The sequence below is a fragment of the Balaenoptera ricei genome, chromosome 12, assembly GCF_028023285.1.
Source record: "Balaenoptera ricei isolate mBalRic1 chromosome 12, mBalRic1.hap2, whole genome shotgun sequence".
In the NCBI taxonomy this organism is placed as follows: Eukaryota; Metazoa; Chordata; class Mammalia; order Artiodactyla; family Balaenopteridae; genus Balaenoptera; species Balaenoptera ricei.
The window spans coordinates 77,797,400-77,820,765 of record NC_082650.1 but is presented as its reverse complement, the minus strand read 5'-3'; the positions used below and the strand labels follow the sequence as shown (position 1 = coordinate 77,820,765).

The window sequence follows — 23,366 nt, the reverse complement described above, 5'->3', positions numbered from 1 at the left end:
AAGAGGGGTGGACCAAGATCGTAAGGGTCGGTCGTGCAGGGTGTGTAGGGGTGGAGTTCATGGTCAGGCCGCTCAAGATGGCGGTTCTCTTGCTCTCTGTACACCCCCTGCTGGACCAGCGCCTGCTTCACCCTATGCACATGACTGACCTTCCTACATACTTGCCCCTGCCCCAGCCAGTGATTGTTCTAACTTTAGATCAGAACATCTCCCCCAGGATAGTTTATCAAAGCGGTGGCGAAGGGCGTGCTCCTCCGCTGGTTTCCCTGGTAACTGATGAGCCAAGCTGATGTCAATTCTCCCTATAATTGGAAACCTCCCCCTCCCCCCGGGAGCAAAGCCTGCCACGACATCCTGCTGCCCGTCCGCTGCACACGGTGGGGTGTCGCTCCAGGACCTTGCTTAAAACATGTAAGCTCCCCCATCCATTAAACTGTTGATGTCTCTGTCGCTGATGCCGGGCTTTTTCTTCAGTCTTGAAGCTGGGCAAGTACAGGGCTTGTAGGCCTGTGGGGTGCAGCCCAACAAAGCTCCTCTGAGAGACCGTGGTCATGTGCCTCAAGGCCTTTGCACGTGTTGTTCCCCTGCCAAAGCATTCTTCCCTGGCACTTTGCATAATCAGTTCCTTCTCTTCACATATAGAAGCATCTTGCTTTTTTTCATCCTAATTCCTTCTCTTTAGAGGGACTGTGTAAGCAATTCCATCTCTGTACCCTGTATATTGCCTTCATCTTACTTATCATGATGGGTAATTATTAGTTATTTTCTAGTTTATTGCTGTATTATTTCTCTTTTCCCTAGATTGTAAGATGCATGAAATTAGGGACCATGTATGCTTTTTCCATCATTATGTACTCAGTACCTAGTACAACTGCCTGACACATAGAAGACGCTCAAATGAAATATAACAAGTGAAATTGAGTATTGAGTATATGTCAGGTACTAGAAGTACAAAGAAAATAATTCTAGGCCTCTGTCCCAAATCAGGGCTTCTCTTTGTCCCACCTCCTACTCCTGCATGAGAGTCAGTTTATGAGTACATTACTCCAGATAGGAAAATTCATAATTATACATATTTTGCACATAATCTGTGCAAAATGTTATGGACATTTTCAACAAACAGTGCTGGGAACACTAAATATCCATGTCAAAAGAGTAAAGTTGGACCCATACCTTACACCATATGCAAAAAATGTAATATGGATCCAAAATCTAAATATAAGAACTAAAATGATAAAATTTTTTGGGGGAAAGGCTTCATGCCATCAGATTTGTTAATGACTTCTTGGATATGACACCAAAAGCACAAGCAACAAAAGTAAAAATAGATAAGTTTGACTACATCAAAATGTAAAACTTTCATGCATCAAAATATACTATCACAGGGTGAAAAGCCAATCCACAGAATGGGAGAGAATATTTACAAATCATGTATCTGATAAGAGATTAATATCCAGAATATATAAAAACTCCTACAACTAAAAGAAAGAAAGAAAAAAGAAGAAAAAAAATACACTTAAAACATAGGCAAAGGACTTGAACAGACATTTCTCCAGAGAAAATATACAGATAGCCAATAAGTACATGAAAAGATACTCAACACCACTAATTATTAGGGAAATGTAAATCAAACTCACAATGAGATACCACTTGACACAAATTAGAATGGCTATTATTTAAAAAAAACACCCAGTGTTGGCAAGGATATGGAGAAATTGGAACCCTTGTGCACTGTTGGTGGGAATGTAAAATGATGCAGCCTCTGTGGAAAACAGTATGGCAGTTCCACAAAAAATTAAAAATCGAATTATTGCATGATCCAGAAATTTCATTTCTGGGTATATATCCAAAAGAATCAAAAGCAAAGACTTGAACAGACATTTGCACACCAACGTTAATAGCAGCACTATTCATAATAGCCAAAAGGTAAAAGCAATGCAAGGGTCTATCAATAGATGAATGAATAAACAAAATGTACATATCAACATACAATGAAATGTTATTCATCCTTGAAAAGGAAGAAAATGCTGACTCATGCTGCAACATGGATGAATCTTGAGGACATTATGCCACGTGAAATAAGCCCGTCACAAAAGCACAAATATTGTACAACTGCCATGTATGTGGTCCCTAGGGTGGTCAAATTCATAGTGACAGAAAGTAGAGTGGTGACTGCTAAGGGCTGGGAGAAGGACAGATGGGGAGTTATTGATGAATGGGTATAAAGTTTCCATTTAGGAGGATGAAAAAGTGCTGGAGATGGATGGTGGTGATGGTGGCACAACACGTGTGAGTGTGCTTAATGCCACTCAACTGTGCATCGAAAAATGGTTAAAATGATAAAATTTATAACTATATTTTATCACAATAAAAATAGTTTTTAAAATGTTATGGTACTATGAAAGAGCAACTAGCTGGATTGGGAGGGATTCTGGTGAGGGAAACAAGGACTTCACAGAAGAGGTCACTTCTAACCCGAAAGAAGGGAAAAGATATTTCTGGACAAATGGAAGAGCATATACAAAGGAAAGTATGAGAGTGCAGGGTTTGTTCATGGGATGACAGTTTGGTGAAAGCTGGTATAAGCCTGAGCTGTAACCACAGAAAAATCCCAACAGCTCTGAATCAAAGACATTTTAAGTTACATTCTATTTACTTGAAACTTGACAACCTGTGTATGTTGTGTTTGGTTATTCACCAGACTGTAATAAGTCAGAAGACTCACTTTCCCCTTCCCGCTAGATTCCAGACAGCTTCTTCAATTCAACAGTGAACTTGAAGGTGAGAATTTTGCCCAAGAACTAGAGAACCATGTTATAGAGATGCAACCTTTTCACATCAAGTCTGAATCCAGATTTCAATATCTAAAAGCTAGAGGAAGAAGAACTGATACCAGTACATTCCCAGAACCAAAACATCTAGCCTAATTTAAGCCTGGGGAGAAGTTTTAATTCTCCGCCTTAAGACGCTTTCAAGAGTCATTAAAAATCTCATTATACTTTGTTCTCACTAATCTAAAAAAAATGTTGTCTCAAGCCTAAGGTTAATGCTTTATCTTGCATAGTTAATTGTACAGGTCTGTTATAAGTAGCCAAATAAATCTCACCTTCTGTTGCCACTCTGACTATAAAGAGTTGACTATGGTGAAGAGATGTGAAAATCATAATACTCTGTCAATATGATTCATCATGGGTTATGTCAAGGCCATAAAAGTGTGAAGCAGTGTTTCCATTACCAAAAGCAATTGGATAGTAAGACCTAGGGAAGAACCTGCTTCAATTCAGAAACGGATCAGGATGATTCACACATCTTTCAGAGACCTGTTCTAAGGTCCAGGCTTCTCCCCTATGTGAACTCACCAAGATAAGGTTTCACCCACCAAAAGACCTAAATGAAGGAAGGAAGGAAGGAATGGGTTTTAAACCAAAAAAGAGTCTGAGACAGTAGAACCTCTTTTGTCTGTTTCACTGCATTAAATATGGGTTAAATGCCTTCTGAGAAGGTAATTTGCAGGCCTTCAAGTGAAACATAAAGGCATGTCTTCTGGACAAAAGAGTTGTCCGTTTTGATCATTTTTCTTCCTTGCGTATGTCATCTCACTTGACCCTGCTGTGTTCTTTTTTTCTCTACTCCATTATAATCTGCATGAGAACCTCACTTAGTTCAACATCCTCCGCCCAGTGCCTTCGGGGAACGGAGGTCGCTTCTGTATTTTGGGTTTGGTTTTTCCCATAAGTATGTTGTAAAAACTATATTCTTCCTTCATATCAAAACCCATGCAGTTTCTTTTTTCTAATTTTAGTTTCCCTCTGTGAACAGCAACCTGCAATCACAATTTTGGCAGATAAATATATTACAGGGCTTTTCCTTTTATGAGTGCTGTTGTTGAACTTGGGCATATAATATGGGAGGTTAAAGAACAGTTTTCATGCCAGCCATTAATCTCCTCCTCCTCCTCTTTGCTCCCATCACACTCCCATCTCCACCTCTATTACTGCATATACCAAGTCCAGTGTGTTCGGTAATGTATTATCTGCTCCATGAGGGTAAATTACTCTTTCATTCAACAAGCATTTATTGAGTGGCAGCTATAGGCCAGGCACAAGACTATTGGTTGAAGATACAAAGAAAAATCAGAGTCTCACTTCTCAAGGAACCCACTTTTCTCCTACTTCATCATATGCACTGTCTATACATTTTGGTGGATTAAACTAAATCACTAGATAATGCCTCATTAAATGAGCAAATGTTTCTGTCATGCTCTCCCCATACAACATCACATGCTTGTTTCCTCTCAAAGGTTTCCAATAGCAAATATTCAAGGAACTGTGGCCCCAAAGATGGCAGAGGACAGGAAGGGAAAGGTCTATCCAGGCAGTACAGGAGGTGAAGGAAGAGCCTGGGGAACGTGGACAGCAGGAATTGATCATGTCCTTCTGCATCTATGTCTGTAGTAAAGGACAGCTTTGGATGGCTCTACATCACACGGGGTTTGTTTTTTTTTTAAATTGATGTATAGTTGATTTATAATGTTGTGCTACTTTCTGCTGTACAGCAAAGTGACTCAGTTATACACATATATACATTCTTTTTTATGTTCTTTTCCATTATGGTTTATCATAGGATATTGAATATAGTTCTCTGCATTATACAATAGGACCTTGTTGTTTATCCATTCTGTATATAAAAGCTTACATCTGCTAACCCCAGCCTCCCACTTCATCCCTCCCCCAACCTCCTCTGTTTTCTATGTCTGTGATTATGTTTCTGTTTCATAGATAGGTTCATTTGTGTCATACTTTAGATTCCACATATAAGTGGTATCATATGGTATTTATCTTTCTCTTTCTGACTTCACTTAGTATGACAATCTCTAGGTCCATCCATGGTGCTTCAAATGGCATTATTTTGTTCTTATTTATGGCTGAGTAGTGTTCCACTATATATATTTACCACATCTTCTTTATCAACTCCTCTGTCGATGGACATTTAGGTTGCTTCCATGTCTCAACTATTGTATTGATGAACAGTGCTGCTGTGAACATTGGGGTGCATGTATCTTTTCAAATTATGGTTTTCTCTGGATATATGCCCAGGAGTGGGATTTCTGGACCATATGGTTGTTCTATTTTTAGCTTTCTGAGGAACCTCCATACTGTTTTCCGTAGTGACTGCACCAACTTACATTCACATCAACAGTGTAGGAGGGTTTCCTTTTCTCCACACCCTCTCCAGCATTTGTTAGTTGTAGACTTTTTAATGATGGCCATTCTGACCAGTGTGAGGTGGTAACTTGTTCACACAGGATTTTTCTACTTTTTGAACTTGACCAACCTTAGAATCCAAAGAAGCTAAAGTTGAACTCATAATTCAAACTTTTCACAAAGTTTGGGCAAGTCATCAACTAAATGCTTCTTTTATGTCTTCATGTGGTGACCTGTGATCTGACATACCACAGACATAGGTATCTAGACCGAGATGAAGAAAGAGACTGTCTAAGTGCTAAGGGCCCCCTGACCAATTAATATCACAACAAATAATTTATGGATTAGGAGACTTAGACTCTCCACAGGCCTCTTAAAGTTTATTTACATTCTTGGTTATGTTATAGATTAAACCAAGTTCATGTTTTCATGACTTTCTATTTAGGAAATCCTTAAAATTAGTTAGAAAATAATAACGTTCGTCAGTAAGTTAACAGTTATTGAGCGCTGTTCCGTGCCAGGCCATATGTTGGGTGCTGCAGGCACAAAGGTAAATATGACACCTTCTCAAGAAGCTCCCAGTCCAGTGAATGGACAAACAGTTAAGTAAACGTGCTGAGGGGGCCAGATTTTTCATCCCCTTTGACTCACAATTGCTCGAGTCACATGTGTCTTCCTTAGAACTAAAAGAGAGTATTTGCTAACTTGATTGCCTAACCTTTTGAGATACAAATTAGAAAAATAGGGAGAAAGAAGAAACAGGAAAGGAAACGGTAGCAGGGGATGAAGGGAATAAAGAGCCTAAATCAGACGGCTGAAAGAGAAAGGATGAAGCAGGGAGATAAAGAGAAAAGTCACAGGGAACTAAAGCTGAAGAGAGCATTTTGGAGGCTGGTATGTAAGCAACTCTGGAATATAAGAGTTTATCATGTGGAGGGTAAGAAAACAGAAGAATAGAGAAAATAATTCTGAGAACAGTTGTTCTGAGGTAGGAGTTGAATCTCCTTTGTTGTTTGGTTGAGAGAGAAAAAGTTAGAATATATTATGAAATCATTTTGGGCCAGCCAGGCCAGGCTTCTTTATGTGTGATTCTTTACAGAGACTGACCCACATGGGGCCCCAACATTTAGAGTGCATTTGGAATACAGGCTCTATAATGGGACTGCATAAATGAGCATGACTGCTGAGTTTCACAGTTTGGGAACATCAACATTATTTAGCTAAGAAGAACTTTTCTCAGGCTGAAGGGTTCTAATGGGTGATTTATTTCAATGTAACATTATCTTGCATTGCCAGTGAAAGCTCCAGGAAAGCAGGTGATGCATGAATGGTTGAGTGGCATTAAAAAAAAAAAAAAAAAAAAGCAACGTAGGTATTCAATAGTAAAAAGATGGAAAACAGATGGAAAACGGAGAACAAAGCAGAAATTCAACAGCTGAATACAGTTGGAGGAGGTAGGGAAGGACACAGGCAGTGTGTGGGCCTATGAGCTGATATTTGTCATCCTCAGTTCTATAGAATACTGCAATCCTGCTGACACTTGTTTGATTTTCTTTTTTGATAAAGAATAGGTGACTTTAGGGCTTCCCTGGTGGCGCAGTGGTTGAGAATCTGCCTACTAATGCAGGGGACACGGGTTCGAGCCCTGGTCTGGGAAGATCCCACATGCCGCGGAGCAACTAGGCCCATGAGCCACAACTACTGACCCTGCGCATCTGGAGCCTGTGCTCCGCAACAAGAGAGGCCACGATAGTGAGAGGCCTGCGCACCGCGATGAAGAGTGGCCCCCGCTTGCTGCAACTAGAGAAAGCCCTAGCACAGAAACAAAGACCCAACATAGCAATCAATCAATCAATCAATAAATAAATCTTTAAAAAAAAAAAAAGAATAGGTGACTTTAAAGAAAAACAGAGCTGGAGGAATCAGGCTCCCTGACTTCATACTATACTACAAAGCTACAGTAATCAAGACAGTATGGTACTGACACAAAAACAGAAATATAGATCAATGGAACAGGATAGAAAGCCCAGAGATAAACCCATGCACGTATGGTCACCTTATCTTTGATAAAGGAGGCAAGAATATACAATGGAGAAAAGACAGCCTCTTCAATAAGTGGTGCTGGGAAAACTGGACAGCTACATGTAAAAAAATGAAATTAGAACACTCCCTAACACCATACACAAAAATAAACTCAAAATGGATTAAAGATCTAAATGTAAGGCCAGACATTATAAAACTCTTAGAGGAAAACATAGGCAGAACACTCTATGACATAAATCACAGTAACATCCTTTTTGACCCACCTACTAGAGAAATGGAAATAAAAACAAAAATAAACAAGTGGGACCTAATGAAACTTAAAAGTTTTGCACAGCAAAGGAAACTGTAAACAAGACAAAAAGACAGCCCTCAGAATGGGAGAAAATATTTGCAAATGAAGCAACTGACAAAGGATTAATCTCCAAAATTTACAATCAGCTCATGCAGCTCAATATCAAAAAAAAAAACAACCCAATCCAAAAATGGGCAGAAGAACTAAATAGACATTTCTCCAAAGAAGATATACAGATTGCCAACAAACACATGAAAGGGTGCTCAACATCACTAATCATTAGAGAAATGCAAATCAAAACTACAATGAGGTATCACCTCACACTGGTCAGAATGGCCATCATCAAAAAATCTACAAACAGTGCTGGAGAGGGTGTGGAGAAAAGGCAACCCTCTTGCACTGTTGGTGGGAATGTAAATTGACACAGCCACTATGGAGAACAGTATGGAGGTTCCTTAAAAAACTAAAAATAGAGCTACCATATGACCCAGCAATCCCACTACTGGGCATATACCCTGAGAAAACCATAATTCAAAAAGAGTCATGTACCACAATGTTCATTTCAGTACTATTTACAATAGCCAGGACATAGTAGCAACCTAAGCGTCCATCCAACAGATGAATGGGTAAAGAAGATGTGGCACATATATACAATGGAATATTACTCAGCCATAAAAAGAAACGAAATTGAGTTATTTGTAGTGAGGTGGATGAACCTAGAGTCTGTAATACAGAGTGAAGTAAGCCAGAAAGAGAAAAACAAATACCGTATGCTAACACATATATATGGAATCTAAAAAAAAAAGGTTCTGTTGAACCTAGGGGTAGGACAGGAATAAAGACACAGATGTAGAGAGTAGACTTGAGGACACGGGGAGGGGGAGCGTTAAGCTGGGATGAAGTGAGAGAGTAGCATCAACATATATACACTACCAAATGTAAAATAGATAGGTAGCTGCATAGCACAAGGAGATCAGCTTGGTGCTTTGTCTCCACCTAGAGGGGTGGGATAGAGAGGGTGGGAGGGAGATACAAGAGGGAGGGGATATGGGGATATATGTATATGTATAGCTGATTCACTTTGTTATACAGCAGAAACTAACACACCATTGTAAAGCAGTTATACTCCAATAAAGATGTTTAAAAAAATTAAAAAGTAATAAAAAATTTTTTTTAAAGAATAGGTGACTTTTAACCTATGACATTAAAAAAAAAAATCTGTCATGTTTTCAACAAATACAGGAACTTTTTTTCCCTTTAGGGGAAAATATGTTTCTACCTCTATTCCTTCCCTGGTGATATAATATTATAGGAGTAGATATTCTAGACCGAAAGCAGGTCAGCATGAAATATCATGGCATGTACAAGAGACTGCAAGTTGTTTCTTGGAGCTATAACAGGAGATGAAGGGCCATGTATAGAGCATTTACTCTGGGCTAGACTCCAGGATGAGCCCTTTACTTGTACCATTTCATAATCCTAATAACAATCCCAAAGAAGGTACTATTATAATACCTATTTGATAAACTCAGAGGGATTAAATAACTTGCCCAAGATCACACAACTAGCAAACAACAGAATCAGGATTCAAATAAACAACTAAATTCCAGAGCCAATGTCCCAATCATGGGACCTATTGTCCCCTCATATTGTACAGGAGGGTCTGAGCTCTGTCCTCTAGGTCTGTGCATCTCTAACTAGGGCATGTGTTCAAAGGTACATGAAGCCAGAAGATATATGTGGTCATTTGCCTAGCAAATCAATTGTACTCAAAGGTCTGGAAGGGAACATTCTCAGATAGGTGAGAAGATGTTAAAAGGGACGAATTTTAAAACATCTTCTAAGAAAAAGAAGAACATATTGTGTGTTAATATGCAAATTTTTGTGAATTATAAAGGTGTAAATCATGAGTTTTTTTTAAAATTTTTGTTGGGGAATAGTTGATTTACAATGTTGTGTTAGTTTCAGGTGTACAGCAAAATGAATCAGTTATACATATACGTATCCCACTCCTTTTTAGATTCGTTTCCCATATAGGCCATTACAGAGTATTGAGTAAAGTTCCCTGTGCTATACAGTAGGTCCTTATTAGTTATCTATTTTATATATAGTAGTGTGTATGTGTCAATCCCAATCTTCTCATGCCTGTGGTCATTTTAGGCTATGCTCCCTTTCTTCCAGGCTTACCCATCTTCACTCTTTTTTTTAGGGCTTTCAAAAAGATTTTTGTGAAATATTGCTCTAGGCATGAGAGCCATGGAGAGTTTCAATAGCATTGTGTTCAAGTTTACATCGGAAAGCTTTTTCACAAGGAGGGAGGAACATGAGGAGAGAATCAGTCTTCACTGATAGAGTGGAGCTTGGATTTCAGGACGCTGAGCTCATTTTTAGACAGAGTGAGTCTGAGGTGCCTAGGAACTTCCAAGTGGACATGTCTATGTGGACCATTGTATGTGGGTCTGGAACTCAGGTGAGATCTTCCACAAAGACCTTGTGCCACCTTCTTGTACTACCAGCATTCACAGTGGGTTCCCACCTAGAACTTAGAACAGTGTCTGGTACAGAGTAGGCGCTTGAAAACCCTTTGTTGAATGAAGGAAGTAGAAAAAAGAGTACATGTACTAATAATGTGTTTGATAAGAGATTCTGTTTATGCTAAATTACAAAAATATTCAGAATTAAAGGACCTTCTATATCTTTATATGTGTTTATTAAATTCATAAACACTTTATAGGGTTCCTATGGTATAATGATATTTATCTCTCTAAGGAGACCACTTTCAAGAGCACAAAGGCTCCCTGGAGTACTACGGCATTATAAATAAAAGCTTTGGCTTTCAAAATGCCAATTGTTTGTTACTCCTATAATGCAGAGATGTTACTAAAGGTAACTGTTCATAAAGAGCTTTTGAATAAACCCTTCTACCAGAGAATAGGGGCTGTGTTTTGACTAATCTCTGAGAAGATTCTTGGCTGCCACCACCATGTGTTCTGCCAAAGTTTGGCTTTTCTTTTTCTTTCTTTTTTTAAATATATATATATATATTTGTAGCTATAGAAATCTCATTACCATTCAGTTCAAACATACTGCCTTGTTTTTACTTTGTGTTATGTAAAAACATAAGCATTTGTTATTTTGAGCATTACGTTTTGGACACCAAAACGGAGGAGTGTGAAACTTTTGAGGAGCACTAAAGAAGAAGAAACAGGAAACTCAAGGCAAGACATCCCTCCAATCCCAGCAGCACGGAGAATAGGACATTTGCTCCTTATTATTTAAAAAGCCTTTTAAAACTCCCGTGGGGGCTTCCCTGGTGGCGCAGTGGTTGAGAATCTGCCTGCCAATGCAGGGGACCCAGGTTCGAGCCCTGGTCTGGGAAGATCCCACATGCCGTGGAGCAACTGGGCCCGTGAGCCACAACTACTGAGCCTGCACATCTGGAGCCTGTGCTCCGCAACAAAGAGAGGCCGCGACAGTGAGAGGCCCGCGCACCGCGATGAAGAGTGGCCCCCGCTTGCCGCAACTGGAGAAAGCCCTCGCACAGAAACGAAGACCCAACACAGCCAAAAATAAATAAATAATAATTTTTTTAAAAAAGGTAGTGAAGCAGAAACAGATGAGTTAGTTTAAAAAAAAAAAAAAGTCATGTGGGAAAGGAAGCAATCCAAGGATCTTTTGATTCCTTTTGGTTTTGGCTAAGAAAATGAAATTATTGAGAAAACCCAACCTTTTATAGAATATTGCCATTGAAAGGACTTTTCAGTGGGTTAAATACTGTAAAGTCATTGTTTGTTGGGCAATACAGAGTGGAGGAGAAAATAAAAATAATTATTGAAGAGTAGTTGGGTGGGTGGGTTTGCACAGACTTGTATTCCAGTGTCAGAATGTGGCATCAAAGGCTTAGTTTGCTGGGGTCACTTTTGTTATCCTAGGTGACCAGGTGCTGTATTAAGGCAAAAGCAAGGTACTCTTTCTGTCAGGTTTTTGGAAACAGACCACACGCCATAGTTCTCAAACCACCTTCCCTTAACCCTGACCTTTTGTATAATGCAGGTCAACTCGCTTCCTCTAATGACTTGTAAACCCATCAATGGTTGTGGATTTCCATGCACGGGCCTCGCTCTGGCTGCTTCTCTGAACTCTGATTACTTAGCAAGCGCAGGAAGGCCCGGGAATGCCAGAATTATCCAGTCATCACTCGGGGGCACTTTATAGACCTCTTCTTTTCTTCAGAATACTCTTTCTTCCTAGCTTATTTCAAATCCCAGGGTCATCGGGATGATAAAGGGCACTTCTTAACACTGGACAACATGGTGGAGGTGAAAATCTGTTGTAAAATCTGAGGGATGTCCTTGGTATCCTTGGCAACGAAAGACTGGCCAGCTGGTAGAGTTCTCTGAAGCCTGGCTGCTTGATCACCTAAAGATCTAATAAAAATGGCAAAAGCATTTACTTGAGGGTTGCTTGTTAGGATCTGGGCAAACTTGGCAGGATGTATTCCATAGCGTGACAGGTTGGCATCACTTAAGACAATGACAAAGTACTCGGTCAGCTTCTTCTTTGACGATTTCCTTGATGGCGTGTTCTGTCCCCTCTAATGTGTGGTCCCCACTCATTGCAGAACTGAGCGTGGATGTGCATCGTCTTGAGAATTTCTAGCCTTTGCTTATTGTCCTTGGGGATTTTGTTAATTGGAACTAGAGCAATGTTGTAGCCATCTCCAGAGTGTCCAGCGATGTCATACTTGAACTTCTCCTCATAGTTCTCAAAGGTCTCCATGAGCATACACACGGCTTCCATCGAGCGCTCAAGCCAGCCATCCACCCCATTAAGGCGGTACATGCTGCCAGACACGTCCGCCACCAGGCGCAGGCGCTTGGGTTTCTGTTGGGGGCTGCCCAGTTGTAGCTCCAGCTCACCCCAGCGTTTGTAGATGGCTTTTTCTCCAGTCAGCCCATCAATGATCTTGGCATCATCTAGTTCCCCAGTAGCTTGGTGTCTTAGCCACTGTCTTTCTTTACCTTTAGCCTGTAAATTATCCAGGATAATTCGGAGGGAGTGCACCTGCTGTCGAACAGCCCCTGAAAACCTTTCATAGGTTGCGGCATCATATTCCCTCATTTGGATCTCCTTTAGCCTCTGTTGAAACGCTCTCTGGCCCATCTCTCTCGCAGCTCTCTTCACCTCCTCAGGAACCGCATCTTTCTCAGCCTTAGAGACCTGGTACACTGCATGGCCTGCATCCAGCCGGTAAGGACCTCCTTTGCCGCCCAGACCTCTCTTCCCCCTGTGCTGCCAGCCCAAGTACTGCCGCCCACATGCGGCATGTTGTCTGGGTCCTCCTTGCCGTGTTTGGGGGAACTCACGTCTTCACCGCTCTCTCTGTTGATTGTTACCTGCATAAGTCTGCCACCTTCTCGTCCAATCATGTTTCTCCATTCCATGAGTGACCACTGCAGATGTTCCAGTCCAGTTTCCCAAAGCCGAATGCGACCTCCCATATCAACAGTGATAACGCCACCTTTGCCCCACTCAGCCAGCAGTGCATCTGTGTCCGAGATAGTAGATAGCCACGTGGTATATGGTGAGAGAAAGCCTGATCCAGGAATAGGGATGTGTCAGAGTCTCTTTGATTGGAGATCAGTGACTTCTATATAACCAGCTATTTGTGGAGGGATAACATCGTTTGGGTAGATATCTTTTAGAGGGATATCTCCTGGGGGCAAAATCCTGACTATCTGATTAGTATCCAAAAGAGTCACACAACTGCTCTGCTTTGGGCTTCCAATTTTCTTCTTCCCTCCATAGAATGTATCAGTGACCCTTGATTTATGCAAAGATGTTGGCCTTTTCCAAGAATAAACTTCACTAAGTGACATGAGATCTGGGAAACCAACAACGACTGTAGCATAACTATTCTCATCTGAGAGAATTCGGTTAGGAGAGGCAATCTTTTGTCCCACAGCTGAACTCAGATTTTCAGATGATAGTTGATGACTTGAAATCTTATGAGGTATGCTGAAGTCTGTTTCTTGTGTGACTGCAAACCCTGTGCTAGGCAGCTCCTCTTTCAGCACATACAACTGGCAAACGCTACTGTCCTCAGATGCGATGTGTGCAGGCTTAGTTAAAAGATATTTCTGATGTGTTTTGCTCTCCACCAGAAGCCATTTGTCTTCTGCAACGAGAAACACTGTCTGGAGGTTGATGGGAAGTGAGGTGGTGTGAGTTCGCCCTTCTAGAACATCCAGCACAGCCAGGGTGTTCCCTTTTTCTTTGTAGAATACTAGCCAGTTTTTGTGCACAAATTCTTTACACATTTTGTAAGTTTCAGCTTCCTCCTTGTTCCACCAGGAAGTTTTCTTAAGTGTAAACTCTTCCGAAGGTAGGATGAGACGATGAAGGGCTTGGCTAGTGGTATCCAGCAACAGGATCACATTGCTCTGCTGCTCATGGAGAATCACTTGACCCTTGAGGGGATTTCCCAGCGGTGCCACTGTCACAAATGGGTGCCAGACTCCACTGGCCGTTCTTGGGAAGATGTCAAAAAGGTCCACAAAGTAGCCGCTTTTCCCAGTCATATTCATAAAGTATAAGGAAACGGGATTGCATGCAACTACATAGAGAGTATTTTCCTCATTTTCATGTGATGTAGCGATGTCGCAGATTAAGGTAATTTCATCCAATGGTAACTTTCAGGAGGCACATTCTTCAGTAAAGGTTTGGGATCTTCCTTCATGTCTTTCTATTGGATACTCCTGTACGTTTATAAGTGCTGGACCCTTTACATCTATATGATGAGTTTCTGCCGGACACAATAGTTTTTGCATTCCATTTCTTGACTGACCAATTGTCCAATAGCCCATGAAGGTCTGCTCTGGCAGAGGCAACCTGCTAGTGTTGGAGGGTCTCCTGCAGAGGCGGGGGGTGGCTGTGTCTCACCGTGAGGACAAGGACACTGGCAGCAGAAGTTCTGGGAAGCACTCCTTGGCGTGAGCCCTCCCAGAGTCCGCCATTAGCCCCACCCAAGTTTGACTTTTCTAAAACAGCAAGTGGATATATACACACAATTTTTATATGTAGGATATACATATTATATACATGTGTATATATATATATATATGTGCATATGTATATGCTTAGATTTAACTATATGTTATGCTTAGATATAACGCTATGTTATATTTGTATATATCACAGAGTAGAATTTTTCCTGTTTTCCAACCTGACCTGTGCCATACAGAAAATCATTTGAATGTTTATTTTGCCTCAGATTTTTCTTTCAGTGCCTTCATTGCTTTTCAGTTTTTTAAAACTCTACAGCTACATTCTCTAAGAAATTTATTTACTTCTGAGTTTCCTAGTTACAGCTTTATAGATTGCTAGGAGTTCTGGGACCTTTTGTTACTATGAGATTGAGTTCCAACTTTATGACTCACTTTCTGGAAATCAATTTTCTCAACCCAGAGTCCACTTAATTTCACTGGCCATGATAATTTTGAAATAAACTCTATATGTCCATAGATGGTACTTTAGAAACTATATTATCAGCTTGGGTTTACATTGAATTCCATTTTAATGTTCACGTTGGATTTTATAGTATTTGCTTCCTCTAAGTGCACTTTTAGTGGGAAAATAAAATTTTATTTTGTAGTAAACTTCACATAAAATGATGCAGGTAGGGACTTCCCTGGTGGTGCAATGGTTAAGAATACGCCTGCCAATGCAGGGGACATGGGTTTGAGCCCTGGTCCGGGAAGATCCCACATGCCATGGAGCAACTAAGCCCATGTGCCACAACTACTGAGCCTGAGCTCTGGAGCCCGTGAGCCACAAGTACTGAGCCCATGTGCCACAACTACTGAAGCCCGTGCACCTAGAGCCTGTGCTCCACGACAAGAGAAGCCACCGCAATGAGAGGCCTGCGCACCACAATGAAGAGTAGTCCCCGCTTGCCACTACTAGAGAAAGCCTGTGGGCAGCAATGAAGATCCAAAGCAGCCAAAAATAAATAAATAAATTTATTATTTTTTTTAATGATGCAGGTGTATGTATGGCTGAACATTGCTACTGTTAAGTCTTAGAGGCTTTAGTCTGCCTTTCCTTCTATAACAGTCATTAAGTGGCTATGTGTGGTGAAGATAAACTAGCCTATCATGATTCCCCTCTGAAACAATCAGAGATGTGCATTCATTATGATAGTGTCCTATGACCCCAACTTCTGTCCATCCTTCCATTCATAATGCTTTGTTAGACTTCACAGAGCCCTCAATTGCTGACCCTGCCATGAATCACTCCACCTTCTTTCCTTAATTAAAGCCTCAATCTACCCCGGGACACTCACTACTTCCCCAGAAGTCTCCTCAAGTGGAGAATATGGCTCTCTCCACCCTTGGCATCTCAGAATGAGGAAGCAGAGCTCAGATCCTCCGCATCCAGTGATGCTTCAAACCAATCCTTGGGCAAAATCCCCCTCTCCTTGCAGGTCCAAATGTTCCAGCCGTATCACATTCCACCCTCCCTTGGACTCAGAGGTCCTGTGGGTTCCATGGATAATTATCCCATACTCAGAAAACAATTTTGCACCTAACTGTGGTCTTCCTCTCCGTACCATTTTCTGCCATCATTCTGGGTGACAACCTGCCTATACAATATCCAAGTTTCACAATTTCTTGACCTTCTCATGTTCAGTTACCTTCTTCTCCACTCGATTTTAGCCACCTCTGTCATGACAGACCTGGACTGTAGTATCACTGCTCTACCTCTGCAAATCTGAATCCAACTCTCTCATTTCCTGACCACAACTTCTTACCCTCTTTCTCCAACTCCCTCCCTTAGTGATTCCTCAGTACATGTTCTTTCTGTTCATTGAGTTCTCTAACCACTCGATGACTCTTTCTCCCTATATGCACATTTCTGTCTTCGCTCCCTCCCCTAACCATCTAAAAATCTGTAATTCATTGAATCAACATTTTCTTGCCAATATTCTCAATAACATTAACCCACTGTTCTTCCAACTGCTCTGGACTAGCAAAACCCCAGTCCTGGACCAATCCACATGTCTACGTACCTATATTCTAAGGCTGAAGAAAATTACGAAAACATATCTATTGGTGCCAATACAATTTAATGCTCTTCAACCCCAACGAGATCCACAGTGCTACCTGGCAATCCTTCCATGCTCTTCCAATCAAGTCTCTCTCCCATTCTCCATAGTAGATTTCAAATCCTCGCTGCTATCCTAAAACCTCCTACATCACGCCTGTCACCCTTAGCAGATGGGCTCATCTCCTGCTTCACAGAGAAAACGGGAGCCAGCACTACAGAAGTCCTTGAGCTTCCTGCTCCAAACCTACACATTTATTTATATTTGTCCCTGTCCTTTCAACATTCCCTCCTGAATGTTGAAATACATTAAAATACATTAAATACATTAATATCCATTTTCCCATTTAAGACTAAAGCCTCCACCTGAATGCATGATCCTGTTCTCATACCCTCAGGAACTTGGTCTATCCATTATTCCCTTTCTCTTTTATTTCAGTCTTCCCCTATCACTTGTTCCTTTCCACCAGCATTAAATATACTTAAGCCTTTCACAATTAAAAACATTTTTTTTCTTCATTGACCTCATGTTCTTTTCCAATTTAATCCAACACCACGGGGTTCTTCTTTGCCTTTCTCCATTATATATACAGTTGACCCTTGAAGAACTCAGGTTTGAACTGTACAGGTCCATTTATACACAGATGTTTTTCAATAGTAAATAGGACAGCACAACAAAGTCAGAGGGTGGTTGAATCATGGATGTGGAACCATGAATTAGAGGAACTGTGGAGGGCTGACTATAAATTATACTCAGATTTTCAACTGGGTGGAGGTGGGTACCCCCAACCCCTGCATTGTTCAAGGGTCAACTGTATATGGAGAGAATTCTGATTCCTAACTGCAGTAGCAATATGCTTAATCATTTACTTTATCTTACAATACATACAAACTGTTTTAGATGACTGCAATCTCACCAACAACAAACTTACCATGTGAAGTTTAATATTTCTTTGCAACTCTTTTTGTCTTTAGAATGTATCTAGTTGAAAGTGTACATAGTACTGAGTTCAAAGTACTGACTTAAATCGAGTTTTTGTGTGTGTATGGTAATATTATCACTTTGACAGAAAGACTAATTTATTTTGGCTTGTATTCAATTGTAGGGTTTGTTTTTTCATTTTTTTAAATTTTATTTTATTTTTTGTATAGGTACAAACTTTTAAATGGTTCAGATTAAAAGGTAAACTCAAAGAAGTCTCACTACCCCGCCCCCATCCATCCCATCTCATTCCCACCCATCTCTGATGGGTAACCATTTTTATTAGGTTCTGATATTTCTTTTTTGTAAAAATTGCATATGTCTATTCTTTTTTCACCCATATTTCTTCACAAATGCTACCATATTATATACACTTCTTGTAACCTGCTTTTTCCACTTAACAATACATCCTGGTTCAAGTCTGTAGTATCATTTTATGTTATATTTACTATCAATATTAGTTATAGTTACCATTTTTCTTTCTATATCTGATATCTTTCTGCTCTTTTTTTTTTCTTACTGTTTCTTTTGGTGTTTAGAAAGGCTTTGCTTTTCTTCTAGGTTATAATTTTTCTAACATCTTTTGTAAAAAATAAAAACAACAAAAAACCTTCACTTGTCTCTTTCGGCAGCCTCTACCATTTGGCTTGTCAACTCTGATATATTTTGACTGCACATATTACCTGTACAGCAGTGAGTTTGTTCTACTTTCCACTTTTTTTGTGAGGGGTTGGTTTATTTCTATTTCATCAGAGCATAAAATGCTTATACACTCTCCTTCGGCCCTTAAGTTTTAATCTTAGATCTACATTGAAATATATTCAATGTGTACCATCAGTCCATGTGCCAGGGTTTCTCCAGTCTTCTTTAGGTTGTATAAAGCTCACCCTCTAGTTATATTTGTGAATACAGTACTCCTTGAGTGCTCACATTTTTGAAACTGTTTCCATATAGCCTTAGTACTTGAAGGACAACTTGTCTAGATATGAAATCTTTGACTTACACTTTCTGTTCTTTCTTTAAAAAAAAGTTTGGTCCAAAGTTGTCTTGCTTTCTATCTTGCTTTCACAAACTCTGGTTTCAACTTGATTTTGTTCCTGTGTAAGTTATTTGGTCTTTTTGCCTGAAGGCCCAGAGACTTTTTTGTCTTTATGAATAAAGTCTAAGTTTCACAGGATATGTCTCTGAGTTGACCATCTGGGAAGTTTTTTGAATTATAACTTTAAATAACAATTCTATTGTATCACTTTGTTTTTCTTATTCAAGGACTCCAATTATATGTATGTAAGATCATCTTTGCCCATCTTCTATAGCTATCACTTTCTCTGATTGTTTTTCTATTTTATATTCATGCTCTTGACTATTTTAATTCATTTCCTCAATACCCCTTGTTGTATTTTTCATTAATTCTGTTCTCTCTTGGTCACCTTGTAGTTTAATCTTCATTTATGACATGATTTTCTTTCTCTTCTGTTTCTTTCTGGAGTTTGCTTAGTTCTCATAGTCCTCCCCCCACCCTTCTGAATTTTTGAAGTTTCTGACTGGGGTGGTGTTTTTGTAATGTATGCAAATGTTTATTTAATGACATTATAATTTAGTTTTTCCACTCTTCATGGTTTTCAGAAGAATTTTCATCAACAGAAATGTTTTCTATTTTTTGTCTTCTTATAGTTTTTATGGTTGTTGTTACCTATTTTCTGTTTTCCAATATCTTATATTTTATTGGATTAGCAAAAAGAAATAATTCTATGTAGGCAGGTGTTGGGCATTTGGTAGCTTCCTAGTTTTCTTAGTTCAAGAACACTCTCTTCTGTTGGTATAATAAACTGAAATTTCTTTAAAAATGACAACTTTTGTGATGAGAAGAATTAGTTTGTCTTTTTATTTGTGATTCTCTTTTATTTATTTAGATATTTGTTTTCTACTGGTTTTTCCCCCTTTTCTGCCTCGCCACCAAGTTTTTTCAAGTCTGCACAAGTGGGACCCTCTCAAGTTTTCCATCTTAGGTCCCCTGCACTTTTGAGATACTTTCTTTTGACTTTCAGGAGTTAGTGTTCTCATACACAAGGTGATATCTTTTTAAAACTCTATTTTCCATCTCCACTAGACTAACACTGCCTTCTCTTTTTCATGAAGACTCTATCTGACTCTCTACTTTGATATGTGCTCCAGAGTTGCCTTTACAACTAGTTATTTATTTCCCTTCTTCCCTGTAAATGAATTTATGATAGTCTTTACCTCCTAGTTATGTCGTGGGCATGGGTCTGTGTGGTTTTACTTACTCTCCTGATCTGTATAGTTTTTAGAAGATATGTGCAGTTTTAGATTCAGGTGGCTGTAATTTTCTTTAAATTATTTTGTGTCTTGGGGTCCTATCCTAGAATCCTTCTCCTTTTACTTTTCACAAACTTTAAGTGACCTCAACCACTTGTATTCCTTTCATTAAGATTTATAGGCTAATGACTGTCAAACTTTATTTTATTGCTGGGCTCCACATTTTTTTTGAATGAACAATAAGATATCTCAACAGGTAACACCACAGTCACCCCCCACTTAACATGCATAAAACTAAACTATCTTTTACTCTCCACCTATTTCCATATCTGCTCCTCCTCCTGTGTCCCTCATCTTGGTAAATGGAACCACCCCCCAATGTGCCCTGTCACAAAAGACAGAATGCTTCCTATCACTCCTGGCCCCAGTCAATCTCCAAGTACTAATGATTCTACCTCCTAAAGATCTCAAAGCTGTCTTGCACCACTCTCCAAATTCTGTAGTTTAGGCCAACATCACTTCTTGACTGATTTACTAAACCAGCCTCCTAACTGTTGTTCCTGCTTCCACTGTTGCTTCTTCCACTCCAGAGCCCACATAATTTTGATAAAACTTTATTTTGATTGTGTCACCCCTCCTTCAAAAGGACACGCTGCCTTCATGATATAGTCTAACACTCTTAGGTCTAAATGACCAGTCATAATCTGATGACTGCTTACCTCTCTAGACTTCTCTCTCACCAGGCCTTGCTCTCTCCTTTCCCTTTCCTCTATGAAACATAAGAAACAGAAACACTGTAGAAGATTGTAGTCTCCAAATTGACCGCATTTAATTCTACATTCCACATGCTGTTCTAGAAGCATACCGTTCCCCATCAAGAGGCGTGATATACCACCTAAGCAAAATAAAGGATAAAATCATATGATCATCTCAATAGATGCAGAAAAAACACTTGACAAAGTTCAACACTCATTCATGATAAAACTCTCCACAAAGTGGGTATAGAGGGAATCCGCCTGAACATGATAAAGACTATATATGACAAACCCACAGCTAACATACTCAATGGTGAAAAGCTGAAAGATTTTTCTCTAAGATCAAGCACAAAGCAAGGATGTTCTCTCTTACCACTTTTATTCAACACAGTATAGGAAACTCTAGCCAGAACAATTAGGCAAGAAAAAGAAATAAAAGGCATTCAAATAGGAAAGGGGAAAAGTAAAACTGTCTCTATTTGCAGATGGCATGATGTTACATATAGAAGATCCTAAAGACTCCACCAAAAAATCTGTTAGAAAATAAATTCAATAAAATTGCAAGATACAAAATCAATATTAAAAAATCAGGTGGGCGCGACGCCCCGAGGGACAGTCTGAGGTCCGGCTCGGCGGGGAGGTTTGGTGGCGGGACCGGCCGGGAAAATGCCAGTGGCAGTGATGGCGGAAAGTTCCTTTAGTTTCAGAAAGTTGCTGGATCAGTGTGAGAACCAGGAGCTCGAGGCTTCAGGAGGAATTGCTACACCCCCAGTGTATGGTCAGCTTCTAGCTTTATATCTGCTTTACAATGACATGAATAATGCAAGATATCTTTGGAAAAGAATACCACCTGCTATAAAATCTGCAAATTCTGAACTTGGGGGAATTTGGTTGGTAGGACAAAGAATCTGGCAGAGAGATTTCCCCGGGCTCTATACCACCATCAGCGCTCACCCGTGGTCTGAGACAGTCCAGCCAATCATGGAGGCACTTAGAGATGCCACCCGGAGGCGAGCCTTCGCCCTGGTCTCTCAGGCATGTACCTCCATCATCACCGACGATTTCGTAGCCTTTGTTGGACTTCCCATGGAAGAGGCTGTGAAAGGTATCCTAGAACAAGGATGGCAGGCCGACTCCACCACAAGGATGGTCATGCCCAAAAAGCCAGTTGCAGGGGCCCTGGATGTTTCCTTTAACAGGTTTATTCCCTTTTCAGAGCCTGCCCCCGTTCCACCCATCCCCAATGAACAGCAGTTAGCCAGACTCACCGATTATGTGGCTTTCCTCAAAAACTGACTTATCATTCTGAGTTCAAGATCCACCTTCAGAATCCTGAATACTGACAGAAAAATGTAAAATTTTTATTTTCAATTTTATTGGATGGATTAAGCACCTCAGCATTCCTTACTGAGTATGTGATAAAATACATATCTAATATAAAGTATATTATATATTTTTTGTCCTTAAACATGTTGAATGGTTGTTGAAACAATTCTCATTTTGTAATATTTGGCAGTTTGGATGGAGCCCATCAGTATTAGGCAGTCAGTTTATATTTCCTAGTGACTCATAAAATACAGCTCTCCTGCTTCATGTAGAACAGTGGTTGTCAGCTGTTTTTTTCTGCCCCAGCACACAACACACTCCCATCTCTACCACAGGTTGATAGTTGCAGTGATGCATCTGGGGTTTGAGGAGGACTGTCCCCAGGGGCAGTATCTGAAGTGCTGGGGACTCTAATTCACCCCCTTTGGAGAATATGCTCTTTTTCTCTGCCCTCCTGAGAATCACAAATATAAAATGCTGAGATAGAGCTGAGGAACAAAGACCATCTCCCTAGTAAACCAGCTTGTTAACTCTAGATTTTTTTCTGACCGTGTGAGTACATCCATTGCTGGCAGTGGAGGGCTTGCCATGAAAATGTGACTTATTAAAGGCATTCATGAGAAGTATTAAGTTGTAATATTTCCTTTCAGAAGAAGGGAAATGTAAATGTGGAATGCATTGTTTGGGAAAGAAGCTATTAAGTGATGATACACTTTGTACGACTGTCCTGCAGCCTATTGGTTGCTTATATTTAGCCCTTGGGTCAAGTTTTGCCCTTTGGAGAAATACTGAACAAGTCTTTCATTTTTTGTGTGACAGCCCTCTGAATATTTGAAGTTGTTTATTATATCTTCAGGTTAAAACCACCCCCTAGTTCATTTATTCTGCATTTGTTCAATAAATATTTAATTGAATTCTTCAACTGTTTTTTTGAACGTAGTTTCTAGAAGTTTCACTATCCTGTCTTCCTGTGGATGTGTTCTAGTTTGTCATTGTCTCTTTTAAATTATGAATTTCTTAATTAAATAGAAATGACCTATATAGTGGTAAAAAAAAATTAAAAATAAAAAATCCATTGCATTTCTATACACTAATAATGACCTATTTGAAAGAGAAATTAAGAAAACAATCCCATTTACAATTACATTAAAAAAGAGTAAATTATCTAATGATAAATCTAAACAAGGAGGTAGAAGGCCTATACACTGAAAACTGAAAGACATTGATCAAAGAAATTGAGGAGGACACAATAAATGGAAAGATAGGCTCTTCATAGATTGGAATAATTAATATTATTAAAATGTCCTTACTACCTAAAGTAATTTACAGATTCAATAAAATCCCTGTCAAAATTCCAATGGCATTTTTCACAAAAATAGAACAAA

At 39.8% G+C, this 23,366-nt stretch overlaps 2 protein-coding genes across 2 annotated transcripts; one reads left to right on the top strand and one right to left on the bottom strand.

Moving 5' to 3' along the window:
* Positions 1 to 11,552: 11,552 nt before the first annotated feature.
* LOC132376114 (von Willebrand factor A domain-containing protein 8-like) lies at positions 11,553 to 16,269 on the bottom strand. The gene is given in 5 exon segments (XM_059941642.1): positions 11,553 to 12,085; positions 12,087 to 12,155; positions 12,157 to 12,818; positions 12,821 to 14,430; positions 16,235 to 16,269. Coding segments are annotated over 5 exon segments (2,652 nt in total). The 3' UTR covers positions 11,553 to 11,809.
* Positions 16,270 to 21,276: 5,007 nt separating this feature from the next.
* On the top strand, positions 21,277 to 21,951 carry LOC132376417 (COP9 signalosome complex subunit 8-like). Its single transcript, XM_059942081.1, has one exon. The coding sequence runs from the start codon at positions 21,322 to 21,324 to the stop codon at positions 21,949 to 21,951; it is 630 nt and encodes a 209-aa protein (XP_059798064.1). The 5' UTR covers positions 21,277 to 21,321.
* The last annotated feature ends 1,415 nt before the right edge of the window (positions 21,952 to 23,366 follow it).